Below are 21900 nucleotides of genomic sequence, written 5' to 3' on the forward strand. Positions count from 1 at the left end.
AAGGGCACAGACTAGGTGAAGTTGCCTTCACTTTCCCACCTACTGAATCTGGCTGACAAGTTAAATCAATTGATAGTAACATACTTACTCTATAAGCCAATGCAAGCCTCTGAATTCTTGGAAAATCCTTATCCAATTTTTTTTTTTTTTTAATCCTTAGGACTTCAAGCAAATACCACCAATGAATAATTTAAGTTAGCATCCACCCACTTAGACCTCAGTTCAGCATGTAACAAAAACCTCAAATTGGGGTACCTGGGTGGCTCCATTAGTTAAGCAGCTGTGTTTCGCTCAGGTCATGACCCTGAGGTCCAGGGATTTAGCCCGGTATGTCAAGCTCCCTGCTCAGCAAGGAGTCTGCTTCTCCTTTTCCCTTGTCCCTCCCTTCCCCTGCATGAATGTGCTCTCTCTCTCTCTCTCTCTCTCTCTCAAATAAATAAATAAATGAAATCTTTAAAAAAAACTCAAATAACAGTAATTTATTATATGGTGTAAACGAAGTCCAGTGGTAGGCAGATCAAGGTTGACATTACAGCTCTACAGAGTCCTAGGATCCAGGATCCTTTTATCTTTTTGTGTGAACCTCTGCACTAAATTCCATGCTCACATTCACCTTATTGTTCACGTTTGATCCATTCTGTCATTGTGCAATGAATAGGGTTTTATTAGAGTCTCTAAACCAATATAAGTGATGTAACAAGATTTTTTTTTTAAGATTTTATTTATTTGACAGAGAGAGAGATCACAAGTAGGCAGAGAGGCAGGCAAAGAGAGGGGGAAGCAGGCTCCCTGCTGAGCAGAGAGCCCGATTCGGGCCTCAATCCCAGGACCCTGAGACCATGACCTGAGCCAAAGGCAGAGGCTTAACCCACTGAGCCACCCAGGTGCCCTGTAACAAGATTTCTTTTTTTTTTTTTTTTTAAGATTTTATTTATTTATTTGACAGAGAGAAATCACAAGTAGGCAGAGAGGCAGGCAGAGAGAGAGGAGGAAGCAGGCTCCCTGCTGAGCAGAAAGCCCGATGTGGGGCCCGAACCCAGGACCTGGGATCATGACCTGAGCCGAAGGCAGCGGCTTAACCCACTGAGCCACCCAGGTGCCCTGCAAGATTTCTTATAGGGATTAGACATTTTATGATTGTGGGAGCTCCTTAAGTAGTACATAGAAGTCTATTGCCCTGTGAATGTGTAGGTGGTCTGTAGGTGTCAACAGGGCTCACAATCAGGAAAGAAAGATGGATGTGAAATGGGGACCAGCAAAAACAAACTAGAATGCATGAGGATAAGCTGAAAAATACGTGAAGATGGACTGAAACCTACATTAGTGTCTCACAACCACCAAGAATCCAGCTCTGGTTATGTGGGTGACCTGAGAAGATTTGGAATGCTTTTTCATGAAACTGCACAGAAACCTGAAGATGTAACAGGGTTCAAGAAAATAAAGGAGATGAAGCTGCTTTCCCAAGTGGTACCTTGTGGATAAAAGGGTTCAAATAATCCTATCAGCATTCTGTGTAGTAAGGAAGAAAGTATATTTCCCACTAAATCAGCTCTTTCTCTTTAACCTCTTAAAACACACTTTTTAATTTTTTTAATTTTTTATTAACATATAATGTATTATTAGCCCCAGGGGTACAGGTCTGTGAATCACCAGGTTTACACACTTCATAGCACTCACCATAGCACATAGCACATACCTTCCCTGGTGTCCATAACCAAACCGCCCTCTCCCTACACCCCTACCCCAGCAACCGTCAGTTTGTTTTGTAAGATTAAGAGTCTCTTATGGTTTGTCTCCCTCCTGGTCCCACCTTGTTTCATTTTATCCTTCCCTACCCCCCAAATCCTCCACGTCACCTCTCAAGTTCTTCATATCAGGGAGATCATATGATAATTGTCTTTCTCTAATTGACTTTCTCTAACTGACTTTCTCTAATTGAGCATAATACCCTCTAGTTCCATCCACATCACTGCAAATGGTAAGATTTCATTTCTTTTGATGGCTGCATAGTATTCCATATATATACCACATCTTCTTTATCCATTCATCTGTTAATGGACATCTAGGTTCTTTCCATAGCTTGGCTATTGTGGACTTTGCTGCTATAAACATTCGGGTGCACGTGCCCTTTCAGATCACTATGTTTTTATCTTTAAGGTAAATAACCAGTAGTGCAATTGCTGGGCCATAGGGTAGCTCTATTTTCAACTTTTTGAGGAACGTCCATGCTGTTTTCCAGAGTGGTTGCACTAGCTTGCATCCCCACCAACAGTGTAGGAGGGTTTCCCTTTTTCTCCACATTCTTGCAAGCATCTGTCATTTCCTGACTTGTCAATTTCAGCCATTCTGACTGGTATGAGGTGGTATCTCATTGTGGTTTTGATTTGTATTTCCCTGATGCCAAGTGATGTGGAGCACTTTCTCATGTGTCTATTAGCCATCTGGATGTCTTCTTTGCAGAAATGTCTGTTCATGTCTTCTGCCCATTTCTCGATTGGGTTATTTGTTTTTTGGGTGTTGAGTTTGAAAAGTTCTTTATAGATTTTGGATACTAGCCCTTTATCTGATATGTCATTTGCAAATATCTTCTCCCATTCTGTCAGTTGTCTTTTGGTTTTGTTGACTGTTTCCTTTGCTGTGCAAAAGTTTTTGATGTTGATGAAGTCCCAATGGCTCATTTTTGCCCTTGCTCCCCTTTGGCAATGTTTCTAGGAAGAAGTTGCTGTGACTGAGGTCGAAGAGGTTGCTGCCTGTGTTCTCCTCAAGGATTTTGATGATTTCCTGTCTCACATTGAGGTTCTTCATCCACTTTGAGTCTATTTTTGTGTGTGAAATGGTCCAGTTTCATTTTTCTGCATGTGGTTGTCCAATTTTCCCAACACCATTTGTTAACAACACACTTTTAAGTACAATGTTAACTATAAACACAATGTAGGATAGCATTTCTCAAGAATTTTTCCATCTTGCATGACAGAAAATAAACCCACTGAAAAGAACCTCCCCATTTCACTTTCTCCTCAGTCCCTGGAAACCATCCTTCTACTTTCTGTTTCTATAAATTTGACTAACTTAAATACATTTAAGTGGAATCATGCAGTGTTTGTCCTTCTGCCATTGGCTTATTTCACTTAGCCTTATGTCCTCAAGATTTATCATGTTGCAGCATGTGATGGGATTTTCTTTTTTACAGCTGCGTAATATTCCCTTGTAAGTATTTACCACCTTTTCTTTACCCATTCAACTACTGATGGATGTGTAGGTTGTTTCCACTTCTTGGCTATTATGAATAATGCTGCAATGAACATGGGAGTGCAATATCTCCTCTAGGTCCTGATGTTCAATTCTCTTGGATTAATACTCAGAAGTGAGATGGCTGGATTGTATGGCAGGTGTTTATTCGTTTGTTTTTTTGTTGTTGTTGTTTTGTTTTGTTTTGTTTTTTAGATTCATCTATTTGTTTTAGAGAGAGGGAGAGAGAGAGAGAGAGAGCATGAGAGTGGGGGTAGGGGAGAAAGGGGCACAGGGAGAGAATCTTGAGTAGACTCCCTGCTGAGCATGGATCCAAATGTGGTGTTTGATCCCACAACCCTGAGATCATGTCCTGAACTGGAATCAAGAGTCAGATGCTTAATTGACTGAGCCACCCAGGAGCCCCTGGATTATATGGTAGTTTTATTTTTAGTTTTTCTAGAAATTTCTATTCTGGTTTTCATGTGGTTGCACCATTTTACAATTCTACCAAAGTACACTAGGATTCCAATTTCTGTACACCTTCAACAACACTTGTAATTATTACTATTTTTTTTTAATAATGGCCATCCAAACAGATGTGAATTAATGCTTCCCATTTTGGTTTTGATCTACATTTTCTTAATGATTAGTGATTTTGAGTATCTTTTCATATACATGTCCATCACTTGTGTGTTTACTTTGGAAAATGTTTATTCATGTCCTTTGCCTAATTTTTGATCATGTTATTTAGAGGTTTGAGGAGATTTTTTGTTTTGTTTTGTTTTGTTGCTATTGAGTTGTAAAAGTTCCTTATTTTTTTGTATGCTAATCCCTAATCCAATACAAAAGTATTTTTTCCAGTTCTGCTGGTTCCCTTTTCACTCATTTGATTCCTTCCTTTGCTGCAGTCTTAGTCTTGTTTGCCTATGTTTGCTCTTGTCTGTGCTTAGATATTTTATTTTATTTTATCATTGGCAGATCAGTGCTGTAAGGATTTTTACCTAAATTTCCTTCTTGCATTGATTTTTGTGTGTAGTATATGGGGTCCAGTTTCATTCTTTTGCATGTGGAATTCCAGCTTTCCAACATCATTTTTTCAAGACTCTTTTCTCCATTGTACAGTCTTGGCAAAACCAGTTGAACATTTATGGGCTCTCTATTCTGTTTAACTGGTTTATATGTCTCTCTTTATTCCAGTAACAATATTATTTTGATTACTGTAACACTGTAATATATTTTGAAATAAGGTATTATGATATCCCTAGCTTTGTTCCTCTTTCACAAGATTGTTTTGGCTATTCAGGGTCCCTTACAATTCCATATGAATTTTAGGATTTTTTTTCTATTTCTTTAAAAAAAAATGTCATTGGGATTTCGAAAGGGATCACAATGAATCTATAGATTGCTTTGAGTAGTATAGACATTTTAACATTAAGCCTTTCAACTCATGAACATAGTATATCTTTTTATTTATTTATGTCTTCTTTAATTTCTTTGGGCAATATTTTATAGATTTCATGTGTAAGTCTTTTGTCTTCTTAGTTAAGTTTGTTCCTAAGTATTTTAATCTTTATGATGCTATTGTAAATACGACTGTTTTCTTCATTTTCTTTTTGAATTGATAGTTGTTAGTGTATAAAAATGCAGTTGAGTTTTGTGTGTTGATTTTGTGTCCTAAACTTTGCAGAGGTGTGTGTGTGTGTGGAGGGATATTTGGATGTTTATACATATACATATCATTTGTGGACAAAGATAATTTTACCTCTTCCTTTCTATCTTGGAAGTCTTTTTCCTTTTGTTTTTCCTACTTGCCCTGGCTAAGACTTCCAGTATTGTGTTGAATAGAAGTGGTGAAAGTGAGCATACTATCTTATTTCTGATTATAGAGGAAAGGATTTTAATTTTTCACCATTGAACATGATGTTAACTGGGGGATTTTTATATATGGCCTTTATTATGTTGAAGTATGTTTCTTCTATTCCCAATTGGTTAGATATTTTTACTATGAAAGGGTGTTAAATTTTGTCAAATGCTTTTATCTACATCTATTGATCATGTGAATTTTATCATTCATTCTGTTAATGCACTATAACACAATGGCATTCTTTTGAGTATTTTTGCATCCATGTATATCAGTAATATACATAGATACACATATCAGTATGGCCCATACTTTTCTTTCTCTTTTTTTTTAACATCTTGGGCATTTATTATTATGCTTATTTTTTAATTTATTAACATATAATGTATTTTATATCTTTTTCTGGCTTTAGTATCAGAGTTAAATTTTCCATTTTAAACTAATAACAATTACATACAAAAATTCTACACATTTACTTCTCCCACACACACATTTTATATTATTGATGTCATAAATTACATCTTTTTATATCATGTATACATTAGCATATTTTAATTATAGTTATTTTTATCCTTTTGTTTATAATTTCCATACCAGAATTGAAAGTTACTTATGTACTGCCATTACAGTATCACTACCATATTCTGTATTTGTTTGTGTGTGTATGTATATATATATATATGTATATATATATACACATATATATATTTACCTTTACCAGTGAGTTTTATACTTTCATATGCTTCCATGTTGTTTTTTAGCATCCTTCTATTTCAATGTTAAAAGTTTTCTTTAGCATTTCTTGTAAGGTGATGAATTCCCTTGGGTTTTGTTTATCTGGGCAAGTATTTCATTTTTGAAGGATAGTTTTACCAGATAAAGTACTTAGGGTGGCAATATTTTTATTTCAGCACTTGGAATATAACATTTCCATTTTTTTTTTTTTTTTTTTTTTTTTGTCCTGCAAGAATTCTGCTGAGAGGGCACCCAGGTGGCTCAGTTGGTTAAGCAACTGTTTTTGGCTCAGGTCATGATCCTGGAGTCCCAGCATTGAGTCCTGCATGGGGCTCCCAGCTCCATGGGGAATCTGCTTCTCCCTCTGACCTACTCCCCTCTCATGCACTCTTCTCTCTCTCTCTCAAATAAATAAATAAAGTCTAAAAAAAAAAAAGATTTCTCCTGTGAAGTACACCAATTGTCCTATGGGGGTTCCTTTGTACATGAGGAGTCTTTTTTTTTCCCCTGCTTTCAAAATTCTCTCTTTGTCTTTGAGATTTAACAATTTGATTTTAATACATGTCAGTATGGAGTCCTTTGGGCTTCTTGAATCTGAAAGTCCACTTTTCCTCCCAGGTTTGAGAACCCATTATTTCTTTAAATAAGTTTTCTGTTCTGTGCCTTTCTCCCTCTGTTCTTCTAAGAATACCATTATGGGTATATTGCTTCGGTGATGGCGTCCAGTAAGTTTCTTATGCTTTCTGTACTCTTTTTCATTCTTTTTTTCTTTTTGTTCCACTATTTGGACAATTTCAATTACTTGTCTTCAAGTTGACTTAATTCTTCTGCTTCATCAAACCTGTTGTTGTACCCCTCTAGTTAATTTTTCAGTTTAGTTATTTATTTTTCAGCCCTCAAATTTCTATTCGGCTATTTTAAATTTTTTTTATTTCTCTATTGATATTCTCATTCTGTTCGTTCATTATTTTCTTGTGCTCATAAACATGTTTATGAGTATTTTGATTTGTCAGGTAACCCATAGGGCTCCTTTTTGGGGGGATTGGTTTCTGTAGTTGTATTTTGTTCCTTTGATTGGAACATGTTTCCATATTTCTTTGTGTGTCTTGTAACTTTGCATTGGTATCTGTGTATCCAATAAATCATTACCTCGCAGTCTTTACAGACCAGTTATATGTAGTTAAAGACACAAACTAATCAGTGCAGCTAGAGATTCTAGGGCCTCTGAAAACTTTTTTTTGGGAATATGACTTCTCTGTGCCCACACATGTAATTTCTCAATTAGTGTGTCTTGCTCTCTCTGGTTTCTCTCTCTCTTTCTTGATTTATTTATTTCAGAGAGAGAGAGAGAGAGCACACACAAGCACAGAGAAGAGCAGAGAGAGAGGGAGAGAAGAGAGAGAGAGAGAGAGAGAATCTCAAGCAGACTCCCTGTTAAGCAGGAAGCCTGATGCAGGGCTCAATCTCCAAACCCAGACATCATGACCTGAGCCAAAACCGAGAGTTAGACACTCAGCCGACTGAACCACCCAGGCGATTCTCTGGTAGCTTTCTCTACCACTGCTGAGAGAGGTCCACAGAGTAATTATTTAATTTAATAATTATATAATAATTTATAATTATTATATATTATATATTATTATAATTATAAAAATAATAATTATAAAAATAATAATTATTTAATTTAAAAAGTACCTAGTAGTAGAGCTAAAACTGGAGCCAAGATAGCTATTGTCTCAGCCTAGTACCATTGCACACTATTGACTCATACTGAACATCCTCAAGAGACCCCATTTTTAAAACCATTTTGGGAATCTTGAGATAATAAAATATAAATAAGGCACCCAATTTTGTAGTGCTCCTAATTGCTTAGAATTCTTGGGAGAAAATAAGAAGTGAACTATTGCTTGTGATCATCAGGTTCCTAAGACCATAAGAATGTATGCTTCTTTTGGCTTTTTGAACCACAATCTCTTGCTTATCCTGCTGTCTTACAGGCAATCCTTCTCAGTCTTCATTAACTCCACTACATCTCCTTTCCCTAAGCCTTATTCTCATCTTACTCTGGATACCAACTATGAGAAGTCTCTGAGAAGTCCTGACCCCAAAATATATAACTACACAGTAATGAATACTACCTAGATCTACTACTAATGCATACCACCTAGATCCCTTCCAATCCTTCTGTGTACCCAATCTCAAGCATCTGTGTGCTTTGCTAGTAATAGCTTATATTGTGTCTTTTAAAAGATTGACCCTGGTCCCTCAATTTGCCTCACCCATACAGAGAAGCAGAAGTACTTAGAAATTTTCCATTTCCTTTTCTCTGCACTCCTGAGTATGAAACCAGCTCTTTTACCTCCAATGGGATGAATTTAAGGTATAATTTATTCAGTCAAGATCCCTACAGAGGACCTAGGTAGAGTCTAGCACTTCATCTGAAATAAATCTCCTGCATTTCTTCCCCTTCCATGTTTGACTTTTCCCACTTCATAAGAAATCATTTGCATCCAAATCCTTGTCTTAGATTGTTCCTTAAAGAAAAAATCACCTATAACATAAATTTCTCTCTCTTTCCTTAATGCCAGATATATACTTCCAATTGCCTGCTGGGTGACTTCACTTGGGTGGCCCACAAGTCAACTTTGCATACTCAAGCTGAACTCGCCTACTTTCCAATACTGCTCATCTGCCTGAATTTTCTATCCTACTAAATTTCATCATTATGTCTATGAAGCTCAAATTAACACACTAGGATGGTTGTTTTCTTCTTCTTCCATCTTAATTCTTATCATGTTCAACAAACCACTTATTCCTATTAGTTCTTTTGCTGAAGTCACATATCTCTTTCTAGCTGAAAACACATTTCTCTCACTTGAATTTTTACAACAGTCATCAAATGAGTTTCACCAGCTCAGGTATGCTGCCTCCCAAGCATTTTTCACACTGCAACTGGAGTGATGTTTACAACAATACAAATCTCATCATCTATCTCCCTTGTGTAAAGACTTGAAACAAGTCCTCATAAGCCTGTAGGGAAAAAGTCGGAAAAACTTATACAACTTTCTATTCATCCCCACTTACCTTCACAGCTTCTTTGCTTCAGCTAACTGCTGACAAACAGTACCTCTCACCATCAGGCCCTCTCTGAAGCAGTTTTCTTTTCTTAGAATGTCCTACTCAACCCACAACTCTACTCAACTCACTGCCTACCACAACTCTCAACTATTCCTTCTTCTGTATCTAAATTTATTTACCAAGTCTGCAAATGTTATTTGGTCTCTATAATGTGCAAAGCATTATTTCAGACAATCAAGTAGCCAGATCTCTAACTTCATGATACCTCACAGTTTGCTTGGAAAGATGGATGTTAATCAATTAATTAGACAAACAAATGGAAAATTAAACTGCTAAGCATACAAGACATGCACAGAACTATGCATCCTTCTACTATTTTGATTTGATCTGGACAGGAAAATCCTCCCTGAAGAAGTAATAATGCTTGAGTTGAGATCTGATGGACCAACACTAACTAGATAAAGAGGGGTAAAAAGAGCATTCCATATATAAAGAATAACATGGAGGATGTCCTATGACAGGGGGTATTATGGTTTATAAATAAGAATAAAATTAGGCATTCAGTTTAGTGGCCATGGCCTTAGGGAAACCTCCTGACCCCTTAGCCCTACCCACAAGGTTGGCTTGATGTCCTTTTGACATGCTCCTATGTCTGTCCAGAGCTCTGCTGCAGTGTTTACACTATATAGTGTGACTATTGGCATGTCACTCACCACAGTGCAACTTCTTTAAGCCCAGTACTATGTAGTATTTATTATTATATTCATAGACCACATGACAATGATGGTACTGTGAAGAAGGAAGAAAACAAGAAAGCAAGTAACCCAATACATTGGGAAGTGAGAGGTAACTCAGGGTGTGTAGTGGAAAGAATTTACCCTGAGTTACCTCTCACTTCCCAACGTATTGGGTTACTTTTCATTATTTAAAACCATCTTCTTCCCTTCTTTCTTCCTTTCCTACTTTATCTTTACCTCTCTCCTTTCCTTATTTCCCTCCTTCCTTGCTTGCTTTCTTGTTTTCTTCCTTCTTCACAGTACCATCATTGTCATGTGGTCTATGAATATAGAATATGAAGTAAAAAAGTGAAGTCCATGCATCTAGCCATGGAGACTGATTTAATGGTGGTGCAGAAGGGTGCTCTTGGGTCCTCATATATCCTAGAATGCAGCCTCTGGGAAGAAAGGATGAATAATTGAGTTTGAGTTACTATAGGGAGCTGTCAGTAGATAAATCCTCAAACAGGGCCTATGCAAAAGACCTGAGCCCAGAGGACTAATTGTCCAAGAAAGGTGAAGTTTAGCATAAGAAATTCTTTTTTTTTTTTTAAGATTTTTATTTATTTATTTGACAGAGAGAAATCTCAAGTAAGCAGAGAGGCAGGCAGAGAGAGAGGAGGAAGCAGGCTCCCTGCTGAGCAGAAAGCCCAATGTGGGGCTCGAACCCAGGACCTGGGATCATGACCTGAGCCGAAGGCAGCGGCTTAACCCACTGAGCCACCCAGGTGCCCCATAGCATAAGAAATTCTTTAGGCAAAGTACAAGCATTAACCCAACCAAGGTTCCTATGGCTGAAAGGTGAACAATAGAAACTTTTGGATCCAAACAGAAGAATAGTTCTTATTTCAAAATGACCTAGGAGAAAAACCTCTGTCTAAATAAGTTAGAAATATGAAAGTGCCTATATTTGAATACTTTCTAATTAATAAAAATAATATTTCCATATGGTTAAACTAATCCAATACTGAAAAGAACTGACAATAAATAACTTAAAATTCCCTATCTTGGCTATCTCTAACTTAACTACTTTTAAAGTACATTTTATACCTTATGGTAAAGAAGTTTCTTACCTTCACCAGCTGATAAGGTATGCTGTTCCAAAAAGAGAAAAAAAAAGTTTCATAGAAGTTCATTAATTTATTCTTCATTCATTTAGCATCTATTTCTTGATCTCCCACTTGATGCCAGGCATTGTTTTGGGGCTTTTGCAATAGACAAAACAGCCACTCATAGGGAAGCTGACTCTTAACAAATAAATGAAAAAAGTACCAACATATTTCTATATTATGATAAATGCTATGCAGAAAAGGATAGGATGCTACAACAGAGAAAAACAAGAAGTGATGAATGGAATTGTGTATCCTCCCCCAAATTTGTATGTTAAAGTCCTAACCCCCAGAATAAGACTGTATTCAGAGAAAGGGTCTTTAAAGAGGTGACTGGTTGGGATGCCTGGGTGACTCAGTTGGTTAAGGCTTTCAGTTCAGGTCATGATCCCAGGGTCTTGTGATCTAGTCCCACATCAGCCTCCCTGCTCAGTGGGGAGCCTCATTCTCCCTCTGCATGCCACTCCTCCATTTATACCTCCCCCCTGAAAAATAAATAAATAAAATCCTAAAAAATTAAATAAAAAGTTAATTGGTTAAAATGAAGTCATTACCGTGGGCTCAGTTCAATATGACTAGTGTACTTATAAGAAGAAAAGATTAGAACACAGGCATGTAGAAAGAAAAGACCACATAAAGAGGTAGAAAAGAGACAGACGGCTCTACAAGCCAAGAAAGGGGACCCCAAAAAACCCAAACTGCCAACACATTGATCTTACAGTCCGACTTCCAGACCTGTGATTAAATATATTTCTATTATTTAAACCACAAAGTCCGTAGATGGTTCTCTGTTATGCCAGCCCTACCAGACTAATAATGAGGGCAGGGAGGTTGGGAGAGGTGCAAAAGAGACTAGATCAGAATGCTCTGAAGAGTGAAAAATTTTTAGGAATTAGGTAGGAACTGTTAAAACGAAAAGCAACACAAGCAAAGGAAACAATATATGCATGAAGTCAAAAACCTGAAGATCCTTATTCCCTCTGAGGAGTGGTCAGAGGGAACTCACCCCTCTCACCCAAGCCAACAGCAAGATCAAAGAGTGAGATTTTCATGTGGACATGACTTTAGTTTATAGTTTCACATTATATGTATTCCTCATGCCCAGACGTTCAAGCTAACTGCCTCATTATTCTTTTCACATCATGCAATGTTAATACTTACAATGCCTAATATTTATTGAGTTGTTATTTATACAATGGGCACCATTTTAAGCCCACTAATGGTATTAACATGTTCAATACACAAAATAATTCTGTAAGGTATTCTTTTACTTACCTCATTGTACAGATGTTTTACAGGTATGAGGCAAAGAAAGGTAAACAAATTTCCCAAAGATGCATGCAAATATAAGAATTAAGATGCATTTGATGAGTCATTCTGGCTCTAGAATCCATGTTCACACACAACCGCAAATGTTTGGGGATCCTGCATGTTTGTGCTCTTTAACCATTCTTTAAGTTTTGTTTTTTGTTTTTTTTCATCTTACCTGAATATTCATCATGCTTTAAAATAAGATTATTATAAAAGTATGGAGCACACTTCAGCTCTGATAAGACTTTTGAACTAAGAATAAACTCTTCATTAAATGAACAATTTTTTCATGTTTTTAACCACTGATCATCAGGGTTTTTGTTACCCACAGCAAATACTTTCCTAAGAGATTTAACATAAAAGAAAAACATGAACAAAATCCTCCAATATAGCATATGAAAAAATATTTCCTATACTTCCACCAAATTTTCAAACTGTTAGCATTTTGGTGTATATCTTACCAGATTTATCTCATTGGCAAAAAATTGGGTCATTTTGTAACTTACATGGTATCTTAATATTATGTCATGGATATTTTTCTATTATATCTATTTTATGTATATAAAAATTATCAAGTAAATGCCATTGGGATTTTTCTAACACAGGAGTCAGAAAAATTATTCCATCAAGTGTCAGAAAGTAAATATTTTAGGTTTTGTGGGCAATATGGTCTCTGTTGCAACTACACGACTCTGCCATTATGATCTAAAAGAAGCTTTAGATAATGCATAAATAGATGGAAATAACTATGTTCCGACAGAAGTTCATTTAAAAAACAGGTCATAGGCCATATCTGACTGGTGGGCCATAGTTTAGGGACTATTGTTTTAAGCTATTGTTTTGAATGGCTGTCTAGAATCTCTTTAAGTGAACATACTAAGATTTATCAAGCCCTTCTCAATATCAGGGAATGTATTTCCTACATTGCTATAACTCATGAAACTAGAAATACATACATGTTATAAATACCTACTGAATAAAATTCTAGTAGTTTTTAGGATTAGGATTAAAATTTTGACATGCATGAAAAAGACACAGACTCAGGGGCACCTGGGTGACTCAGTTAAGTGTCTGCATTCCACGTAGGTCATGAACCCAGGATCCTGGGATCCAGTCCCCCATTGGGCTTCCCTGCTTGGTGAGGAGTCTTCTTCTCTCTCTGTCCCTCCCCCAACTCCTGTTCGTGCATGTGTTCTCTCTACCTCCTTCTCTCTCTCTTACACTTTCTCTCTCTCTCTCAAAAAATAAATAAAATCTGAAAAACAACAAAACAAATTTGATGTAGAAGAAGGAAATTGATGGTGCTATGTAAGAAGGAGAATTTGGACAAGTTTTTGTTGAGTGGGGTAAATTTGAGTTAGTGGATGAATCAGGAACCCAAAAGGGAGAATGTTGAAATAGTCAATAGCTGGATGGCAGAATTCAAAGAACCATTCTTTGCAAAGGTAGAATTTATAGTATAGAAGTACAGAAAAATCTGGATTAGAATTCAGGACTGAAAGAAAGAGAACTTCAGTTCACATTATTTTGAGGTTTGATTTGAGAGGAAACTCTTCACTGGAAAGAGGTCTGGTACTTGGTGATGGAAGAGTGGTCGATTTGGATGATATCTAAGACCCTGTCCAAACTCTGAACTTTTGTAGTAATCTTTGGTTACAGATATTCTTTATTCTAGTTTTTAATAGGTTAAATTAAATATGGGTATTTCTTCAGATGGAAATATTAAATCGTAAGACAAATAAGAGGGACATTAGAACTATAATATTCCACATTAGAATGCAAAAATGTAAACCATGAAAGCACAAATATTTGCGATCATTAATCAGTGTGTATTATTAAATATTTTCCTCAATTCCACAAAATCTGTAAAAGAAAACTATGAAGAAGAAAAGCACTCTTTTTTGATGTTGTTAAAGATTATTTATTTATTTGAGAGAGAGAGCACAAGCAGGGGGGAGGACAGAGGGAAACACAGACTCCCTGCCATTCAGGAATCCCTACCCTGGGCTCAATCCTAGTACCCCAAGACCATGACCTGAGTTGAAGGCAGATGCCCAACCAACTGAGTCACCCAGATGCCCCAGCAAAAGCACTCTTTACCATCTAGCAAAACCTAATCAAATCCCTCCTGAAAAAATGCATCATCTGCCCCTTAAGAATATTATAGCATTGGTTTTAAGGTTGCCTGTTCTCAGTAGTTGACAGAGAAGATAATACTTCACTTAAACCAAATCTCCCTTAGATTATCAAGCACAGGTCTTATGATCTGTGAACCAGGACGCAGGTCCTCCAGGCTTACCGGGGAATGCAGGAGAAAATATTTGGAACTATGATAATAAATGGGAACTATTCACCTCTCAGTAGTTTGAAGCTGCTATTTAGTGACACCTATACAATAATTCAACACATGCATGAAGCACTTGAAAATGTAATAGAAAAAGATCTGGCAAAACTTAGGGTCAAAGCATTCACCCGTGACTCCTCTGATACTTGCAGCTACTAATTTTCAAATGCATTTTTATCAGGAAGAACATAGAGATTTATTATTTTAGGATATATTCAAGGCAGAAACTGAACATTTTTGCAATGGAAAGTTACTTTTCATTTCCCTAGAACCTTTAGATCATAGGTGGTCTGGGAATAGCTGAATATTAGGCTTGATTTCTGAGCAGAGTCGAGAAAGAAACAATGCTAATGCTGGTAATTTAGATACCATAAATAGAAAGATGCATCAGAAATATGGGTATGGTCCCCAGCTTGAATAATGGTAACCTAGCACATTTTTGAGAGTTGAGGCCATCTGTTTTTCTTTTTTCCTCTAGTAATAGTAGCACTCAATTATACCACTACTGCTACTACTGATATTACTACTACTATCATTATTTATCATTTATGGAAAAATTAAGATGTGCTATTCTTGAGTAAATTCACTCAAAAAAATATGTATCTAATCCCTGCTACATGGAAGAGACTGTGTTAAGTCCTGAGGACTCCTTAGCATGGTTTTGCTTTTTCGGTGCTAAGCTCTTTTAATAAGTAACCGGTTCCATATGCCCACATTTGAAGTCTTAAAAGATGTAACCGTAGGAGATTATCCAGTATTTCCATTTCATTAGTATTTATTTTTTTTTTCCCACAGGCAACTGATAAAATTTTTTATTTCACTTTTGAATTTTTACACTTTTCCTGATTATTCCGTGTTAAGGTGGAAACTAGAACTGTTTAAAAGACATACACAAATCTAGTACATCAATAACCGGGGATTTTTCTTTTCTCTCTCTTTTTTTTTTTTTTTTTTTTTTTTTGCTATACTATTTTCACAACCACAGGAGTGCTTGCTAGGCAATATAACCGTCACAGAAGCAAACGTGAGGCAGAATACTGGTAAGGAAAAACGAAGCAAGAAAGAGCTACCAGATATACAGACAGGCTCGTTCCACATTCACTACTGCATTTTCAAGCGCCAAGTATTAACTGCACATTTTTGTTCAGCTAGAAAGGGGGGAGGGGTTTTTTTGTTTTGTTTTTTTTCTTTTTTTTCCTTTTTTTTTGGTTTTAAATCAGTGCATGAATGTTTCTTTTCTCATTTCAGCAGATGGACAAACAGGTGGACACTACAGCTACATGGAATGTTCCAGGGAGAGGGGATACTGTGAGACTGGTAGGCCTGGCTATTCTGGACTCTCCCCACTGTGGTGTTCATGCAACTTCCCTGCATTATAGGGTCTTGTTCAAACAGGTCTGTGAACTTGGCTGGAGGAGCACACTTGGGAGAGCTGGTGACAGGTACTAACAAGCATTATCAGGGCTGGCTGCAACACAGGGAGAAATCATGGGTATTTAAAAACACTTTTTTGACTCAGATCTTGGCCTGACTGAAGAGCAACGAGCGCGCTGAGAAATCAGAGGAAGCCAGAGCTATGTGCTGGCTCTTCTCAACTCCCCTGAAGTGAGGGCTGCGGACCAAAGTGCTTGCCATCTTCGCTCACCCCTCCAGGCCCCCGCCCTGCCCGTACGGTGTTCGACAACGAACAGAAGACAACAACAGAACTGAAAAGGAAAAAAATGTAAAGAAGCAGGACAGAAACTTCAAGAGGGAAAAGAAAAACCAAGGTCAACAGTCAAAAAGGACAGCGGGAAGAATGTCTCGATTTCAAAATTTGAAAGCCCCAAGCTAGGAAGCACCCAAAGACTTGAGTACTTCTTAAGTGAAAGGCAATCTCTGCAGAACATGACTCTGAAAGGTATTACCCAGGAAACAGATAAGGCCATTCATAAGATACACGGCTTTTCTCTTCTTTAGGTCTTGGTTACAAGGAAAACAGATTCCACTACTGGAGCCCAAGTTGCAAATCAGTAAGACGGCTGTGGGAAAGGGGTGTTAGTCACGGGGTCTAGGAGCACTGGGCCTTTTCACGGTGTCAAAACCCAATTATCAGCCACAAAGAGTTTCCATTTTAGGCTTCGAGTTTACGGAGAAGAAGACACTGTGGACATCTGCAGTCATGAACTTTTGAGTGGCAACAGCTCAAACTGGCCAGTGTCTGTAACCCCCCCAAACAGGCAGAACTACTATGAGTTGCTGTCATAGGACAGGGGTCTCACTCTGTGTCCCAGCGTCACAATATAATCTCTATAACTTTCTGTACAACTTTACAATGGAACTGTTATTTCCGTGACTAGTCTGATTATCAGTTTAAACTTTCCAAAAAGTTACACATAATTTAGGTCTAGTTTTTCTACCAGTAAGAGTTCTGCTAAGTTACAAAACCCCATAATCACAGTGTTCAGTTTAAAAAAAAATTCAGCACACAGTAATCCTGTCAATGTTAATCAAAATCAAAACTTCAGAATGCCGTGGCATTTATGTGACCAATCTGAGTTTTAGATACACACACCAGCTGTTTATCCCATGGACCATTTTGCTAGGCTGAGGCTGTGAAAAATTGAAAGTCTACATACGACTTTTTTTTTTTTTATCGCACAAATATGTGAAGGGTACAGAGTGACACTGAACAGATCACGAAGCACAACAGACATTAGTTCTCTCCCTCCCCAGCATCTCCTTCATCTCCCTGGTTTTCCGACGTCCACAGAGTGAGATTGTCCCTAAGCAGCTGCATGATCAGGGTGCTATCTTTGTAAGACTCCTCGTTCAGCGTATCCAACTCAGCAATTGCTTCATCGGATGCCGTTTTTGCCAGGCTGCAAGCCTTTTCAGGAGAGTTTAGAATCTCATAGTAGAAGACTGAGAAATTCAGTGCCAGGCCAAGTCGAATTGGGTGTGTAGGCTGCATTTCTTTCTTACTAATTTCAAAAGCTTCCTGGTAAGCCTGCTGGGAGTTCGACACAGTGGTTTGTTTATTATCTCCAGATGCCACCTCAGAAAGATATCTAAAGGGACGCCTGGGTGGCTCAGTGGGTTAAGCCGCTGCCTTCAGCTCAGGTCATGATCTCAGGGTCCTGGGATCGAGTCCCACATCGGGCTCTCTGCTCAGCAAGAAGCCTGCTTCCCTCTCTCTCTCTCTCTCTGCCTTCCTCTCCGTCTACTTGTGATCTCTCTCTGTCAAATAAATAAATAAAATCTTTAAAAAAAAAAAAAAGAAAGATATCTAAAATAATCGCCTTTCATTTTCAAGTAGAACACCTTGCTTTCCGGTTGTGTAGCATTGGGAATAAGATATTTGTCCAACAGCTCCAGAACGTCATTGCAGATGTCCTGCAGCTCGGCCTCGATCTTCTCCCGGTACTCTTTGCCCATCTGCTGCTTCTTCTCATTCCTCTCTGTTTTCCGCTCAAGGCTGGAGATGACGCGCCAGGAGGAGCGGCGGGCGCCCACCACGTTCTTGTAGGCGACAGAGAGCAGATTTCTCTCCTCGTTGGAGAGTTCATGCCCCTGTTCCGTGACGGCCTTCATGGCTGCGGCCATGTCGTCGTAGCGCTCGGCCTGCTCGGCAAGTTTGGCCTTCTGTACCAGCTCACTTTTATCCATGGTCGTTCCCGGGGAAGGGCAACAGGAGGAAAAGACGCTTGTGAGCGAAGCTCCGAGCGCGGTGACCGCTTCCTTCCCAAGCCCACTCCTCAGGCGGCAGCGGCGGCGGCCGCTGCACTGGCGGCGACTGCAGCAGCTACCCCGGCTCCGGAATCGGCGGCGGCGGTGGCGGCAACTCCTATTTATTTATTTTTGAAGATTTTTTTTTTTAAGTTTATTTATTTGAGAGCAAACCTTTGAGTGTGCACATGGGCCAATGGGAAGGGAGAGATGGGCGGGAGAGGGACAAGACGACTCTTTGAGAGACTGTGAGATCATAACCTGAACCTGATCCAAAATCAAGAGTTGGACTTAACTGACTGAGCCACCCAGGCACCCCTATTTCCATTTAAAGGTATGATAGAGGACTGATTATATATTGAAACATTTGCATGTGCTTATGTAGCACAAAGAAATGCCAAATGATTAGGAAAACCTGGAAGACCCTTGCAAGGCTACATGAGAGGAACAGGAGTATCATCTTCCTTCCACTAAATCCTGAGCAAAATCTATAAGGCACAGCTTTTATTAATTGAATGTCTGTTGAGCACCTATTGTGCCAACTACAGTACTATGGACTTTCTTAATGAAAATTTTTATTCTAAGAAAATTGTAGATGGGACTCCTGGGTGGCTCAGTGGATTAAAGCCTCTGCCTTCAGCTCAGGTCATGATCCCAGGGTCCTGGGATCGAGTCCCACATCGGGCTCCCTGCTCAGTGGGGAGCCTGCCTCCCCTTCTCTTTCTCTGCCTCTCTGCCTACTTATGATCTCTCTCTCTGTCAAATAAATAAATAAAATCTAAAAAAATAATTTAGAAAATTGTAGAAAATGTATCATATGGTGTTATATAAAATGGCACAGAGATATCCTCACTATTCTTTACCCAGTTTACTTCAACGGTGACATCCTGCAAAACAATAGTGAAATATCACAACCAGGATGTTGACATTAGAAGAGTCAAGATATAGAACATTTCTGTTACTAGGATGACCACTCATATATGCTTTTTGTAGTCACAATCTTTTTTGCACTGCCTGTCACTCCTTAACACCTGATAAACACTGTGTATTAAATATCTATAATTTTGTCATTTCAAGAATGTTAACAAATAAAATTGTATACTGTATAAGCTTTGGGGGTTCAGCTTTTTTCACTGAGCATAATTCTCTAGAGCTTCATCTAGATTGTTTTGTGAACCAGTAGACCATCTATTTTGGCTGATGAGTAATGATCATAATATGGAAATACCATTGTTTATTTAACCACCTACCCATTGAAGAAAGTCTGGTTGTTTCTAATTTTGAGCTATTACAGGTAAAGATGTCATAAATAGTTTTTGCATAAACATAAGTTTTCATTTCTCTGGGACAAGTGCCTGGGAGGGCTCTTGCTGAGTGCTGTGGTACGAGCAGATTTAGATTTCGAAGAAACTGTCAAATTATTTTTAGAGTCATTGTACCATTTTACATTTCCACCCACAGTGGAAGAATGATGCAGTTTCCCACATACTCTCTAGTATTTAGTATTGGTGCTATTTTTTTTTAATCCATTCTGACATGTATGTGCTAATATCTCAATGGAATTTTAATTTCCATTTTCCTCATGATGAATGATGATTAATTTCCTTTCATGGGTTTATTTGCTATCTGTATATCCTCTTCATATAATGTGTTTTCATGCCCTTTTCCATATGCTACTTTTATTCTTTGATTTTTTTACTGTTGAGTTCTGGGAGTTCTCAAATATCTTGGATATTATTCCTTTGTTAGGTTGTGACTTGCAAATATTTTCTTCAAGTCTGTAGCTTGTCTGTTCATCCACTTAACAGGTTCTTCCACAGTGCTAAAGTCTGTAATTTGGAAGAAGTTTGCTTTATCAATTCTTCTTTCTATGGATGTTTTTGGTATTAAATTTAAGAATTCTTTGTCTAGAACTTATCTTAAAGATTTTTCTTTTTTTTTTTTTGCTAAGAGTTTTATAATTTTACATTTAATGTGAAGTCTGTGATTCATTTTGAGTTACTTTGTAGAAAATGTGAGATTTATCTGAGGTTCTTTTTTTTTTTTTTTTCTGAAGATGTACTAGCGCTATTTTTTGAAAATTCTCTTTTCTCTGTAAAATTTATTTTGTGTTTTGGCAAGAGTCTGTAGGGCATATCTGTGTGGATCTGTTTCTGGGTTTTCTATTCTGTTCCATTGATCTACGTGTCTGATTTTTTGCCAGTACAACACAATCTTAGTTATTGTAGCTATATAATGCAACTTGAAAGTGCATAGAACAATTCTTACCACTTTATGATTCTTTTTCAAACTTGTTTAGCTATTCTAATTCTTTGCCTTTAAATATAAATTATAGAATAATTTTTGTCTCTGTCTACAAAAATCTTGCTGTGGTTTTTTGATATGAAATTAAATTACACCTGTATATCACATTGGAGAAAATAACTCCTTCATTATATAGGTCTCTTAATCCATAAACCCATAAATACTGTACATGTCTCTCCATTTTTATAGAATTTCTTTGATTTTTTTTAATCAATGTTTTGGAGTTTTTAGCATACAGGACCTACCAATGTTTGCTATATTTACACTTAAGTATTTAATTTTTAAAGTGATTGGAGATGGTATACATTTCATTTTTTTATATGTTAATTGATATATATGTATATATATCTCAATTATATATTATATTGCTATATAGCAATACCATTGACTTTTGTTTATCTTTTATCCCATGACCTTGTTAAACTTACTTATGAGTTCTATGAGTTTTTGATGGATTCTCTAAGATTTTTTATGGAAATGATCATGTCATCTGAAAATAGAGCTTTATAGTTTTCATTTTGAATTTGTATTCTTTTTAATTTCCTTTTCTTTTCTTATTGCATTTGCTAGAGCTTCTAGCCTTATGTTAAGTAAGAGCATTGAGAGTGAACTCCTCACTTTGTTTCTAATCTTAGAGGGAAAAATTCAGTCTTTCACCATAGAGTATCATATTAGCTGTAGGGACTTTGTAAATTTCCTTATCAAGTTAGGTAAGTTTTCTGTATTCTGATTTTTTTTTTCAGACTTTTATCATGATTGGGTGTGGTACTTTATAAAATGATTTTTAGCACCAGTTGATATGACCATGTGCTTTTTCTTTTCTTTTTTTTAAATTTTATTTATTTTATTTATTTATTTTCAGCATAACAGAATTCATTGTTTATGCACCACACCCAGTGCTCCAAGCAATACGTGCCCTCCATAATACCCACCACCTGGCTCCCCAAACCTCCTATCCCCTGCCCCTTCAAAACTCTCAGATTGTTTTTCAGAGTCCATAGTCTCTCATGGTTCATCTGCCCTTCCAATTCCCCTCAACTCCCTTCTCCTCTCCATCTCCCCATGTCCTCCATGTTATTTGTTATGCTCCACAAATAAGTGAAACCATATGATAATTGACTCTCTCTGCTTGACTTATTTCACTCAGCATAATATCTTCTAGTCCCATCCATGTTGCTACAAAAGTTGGGTATTCATCCTTTCTGATGGAGGCATAATACTCCATAGTGTATATGGACCACATCTTCCTTATCCATTCGTCCTTTGAAGGGCATCTTGGTTCTTTCCACAGTTTGGCGACCGTGGCCATTGCTGCTATAAACATTGGGATACAGATGGCCCTTCTTTTCACTCCATCTGTATCTTTGGGGTAAATACCCAGTAGTGCAATTGCAGGGTCATAGGGAAGCTCTATTTTTAATTTCTTGAGGAATTTCCACATTG

The 21900-nt window shown here is 37.5% G+C and overlaps 1 protein-coding gene across 1 annotated transcript; it reads right to left on the reverse strand.

Annotated features, from left to right (window-relative positions):
* Positions 1-15242: 15242 nt before the first annotated feature.
* LOC125093581 (14-3-3 protein beta/alpha-like) lies at positions 15243-18266 on the reverse strand. The gene is made up of 2 exons (XM_047718993.1): positions 17714-18266; positions 15243-17495 (listed from the first exon to the last, which is right to left on the reverse strand). The coding sequence occupies exons 1-2, from the start codon at positions 18091-18093 to the stop codon at positions 17141-17143; spliced, it is 735 nt and encodes a 244-aa protein (XP_047574949.1). The 5' UTR covers positions 18094-18266; the 3' UTR covers positions 15243-17140.
* Between the last annotated feature and the right edge of the window lie 3634 nt (positions 18267-21900).

The sequence above is a fragment of the Lutra lutra genome, chromosome 2 (assembly GCF_902655055.1).
Source record: "Lutra lutra chromosome 2, mLutLut1.2, whole genome shotgun sequence".
In the NCBI taxonomy this organism is placed as follows: Eukaryota; Metazoa; Chordata; class Mammalia; order Carnivora; family Mustelidae; genus Lutra; species Lutra lutra.

What these genes read in the sequence shown, in the direction of transcription:
- LOC125093581 (XM_047718993.1), bottom strand. Translation starts at nt 18,093, where the DNA reads ATGGATAAAAGTGAGCTGGTACAGAAGGCCAAACTTGCCGAGCAGGCC. An exon ending in ATGAAAGGCGATTATTTTAG is followed by an intron (nt 17,496 to 17,713) that starts ATATCTTTCTTT and finishes GCGTCCCTTTAG; the next exon opens with ATATCTTTCTGAGGTGGCAT.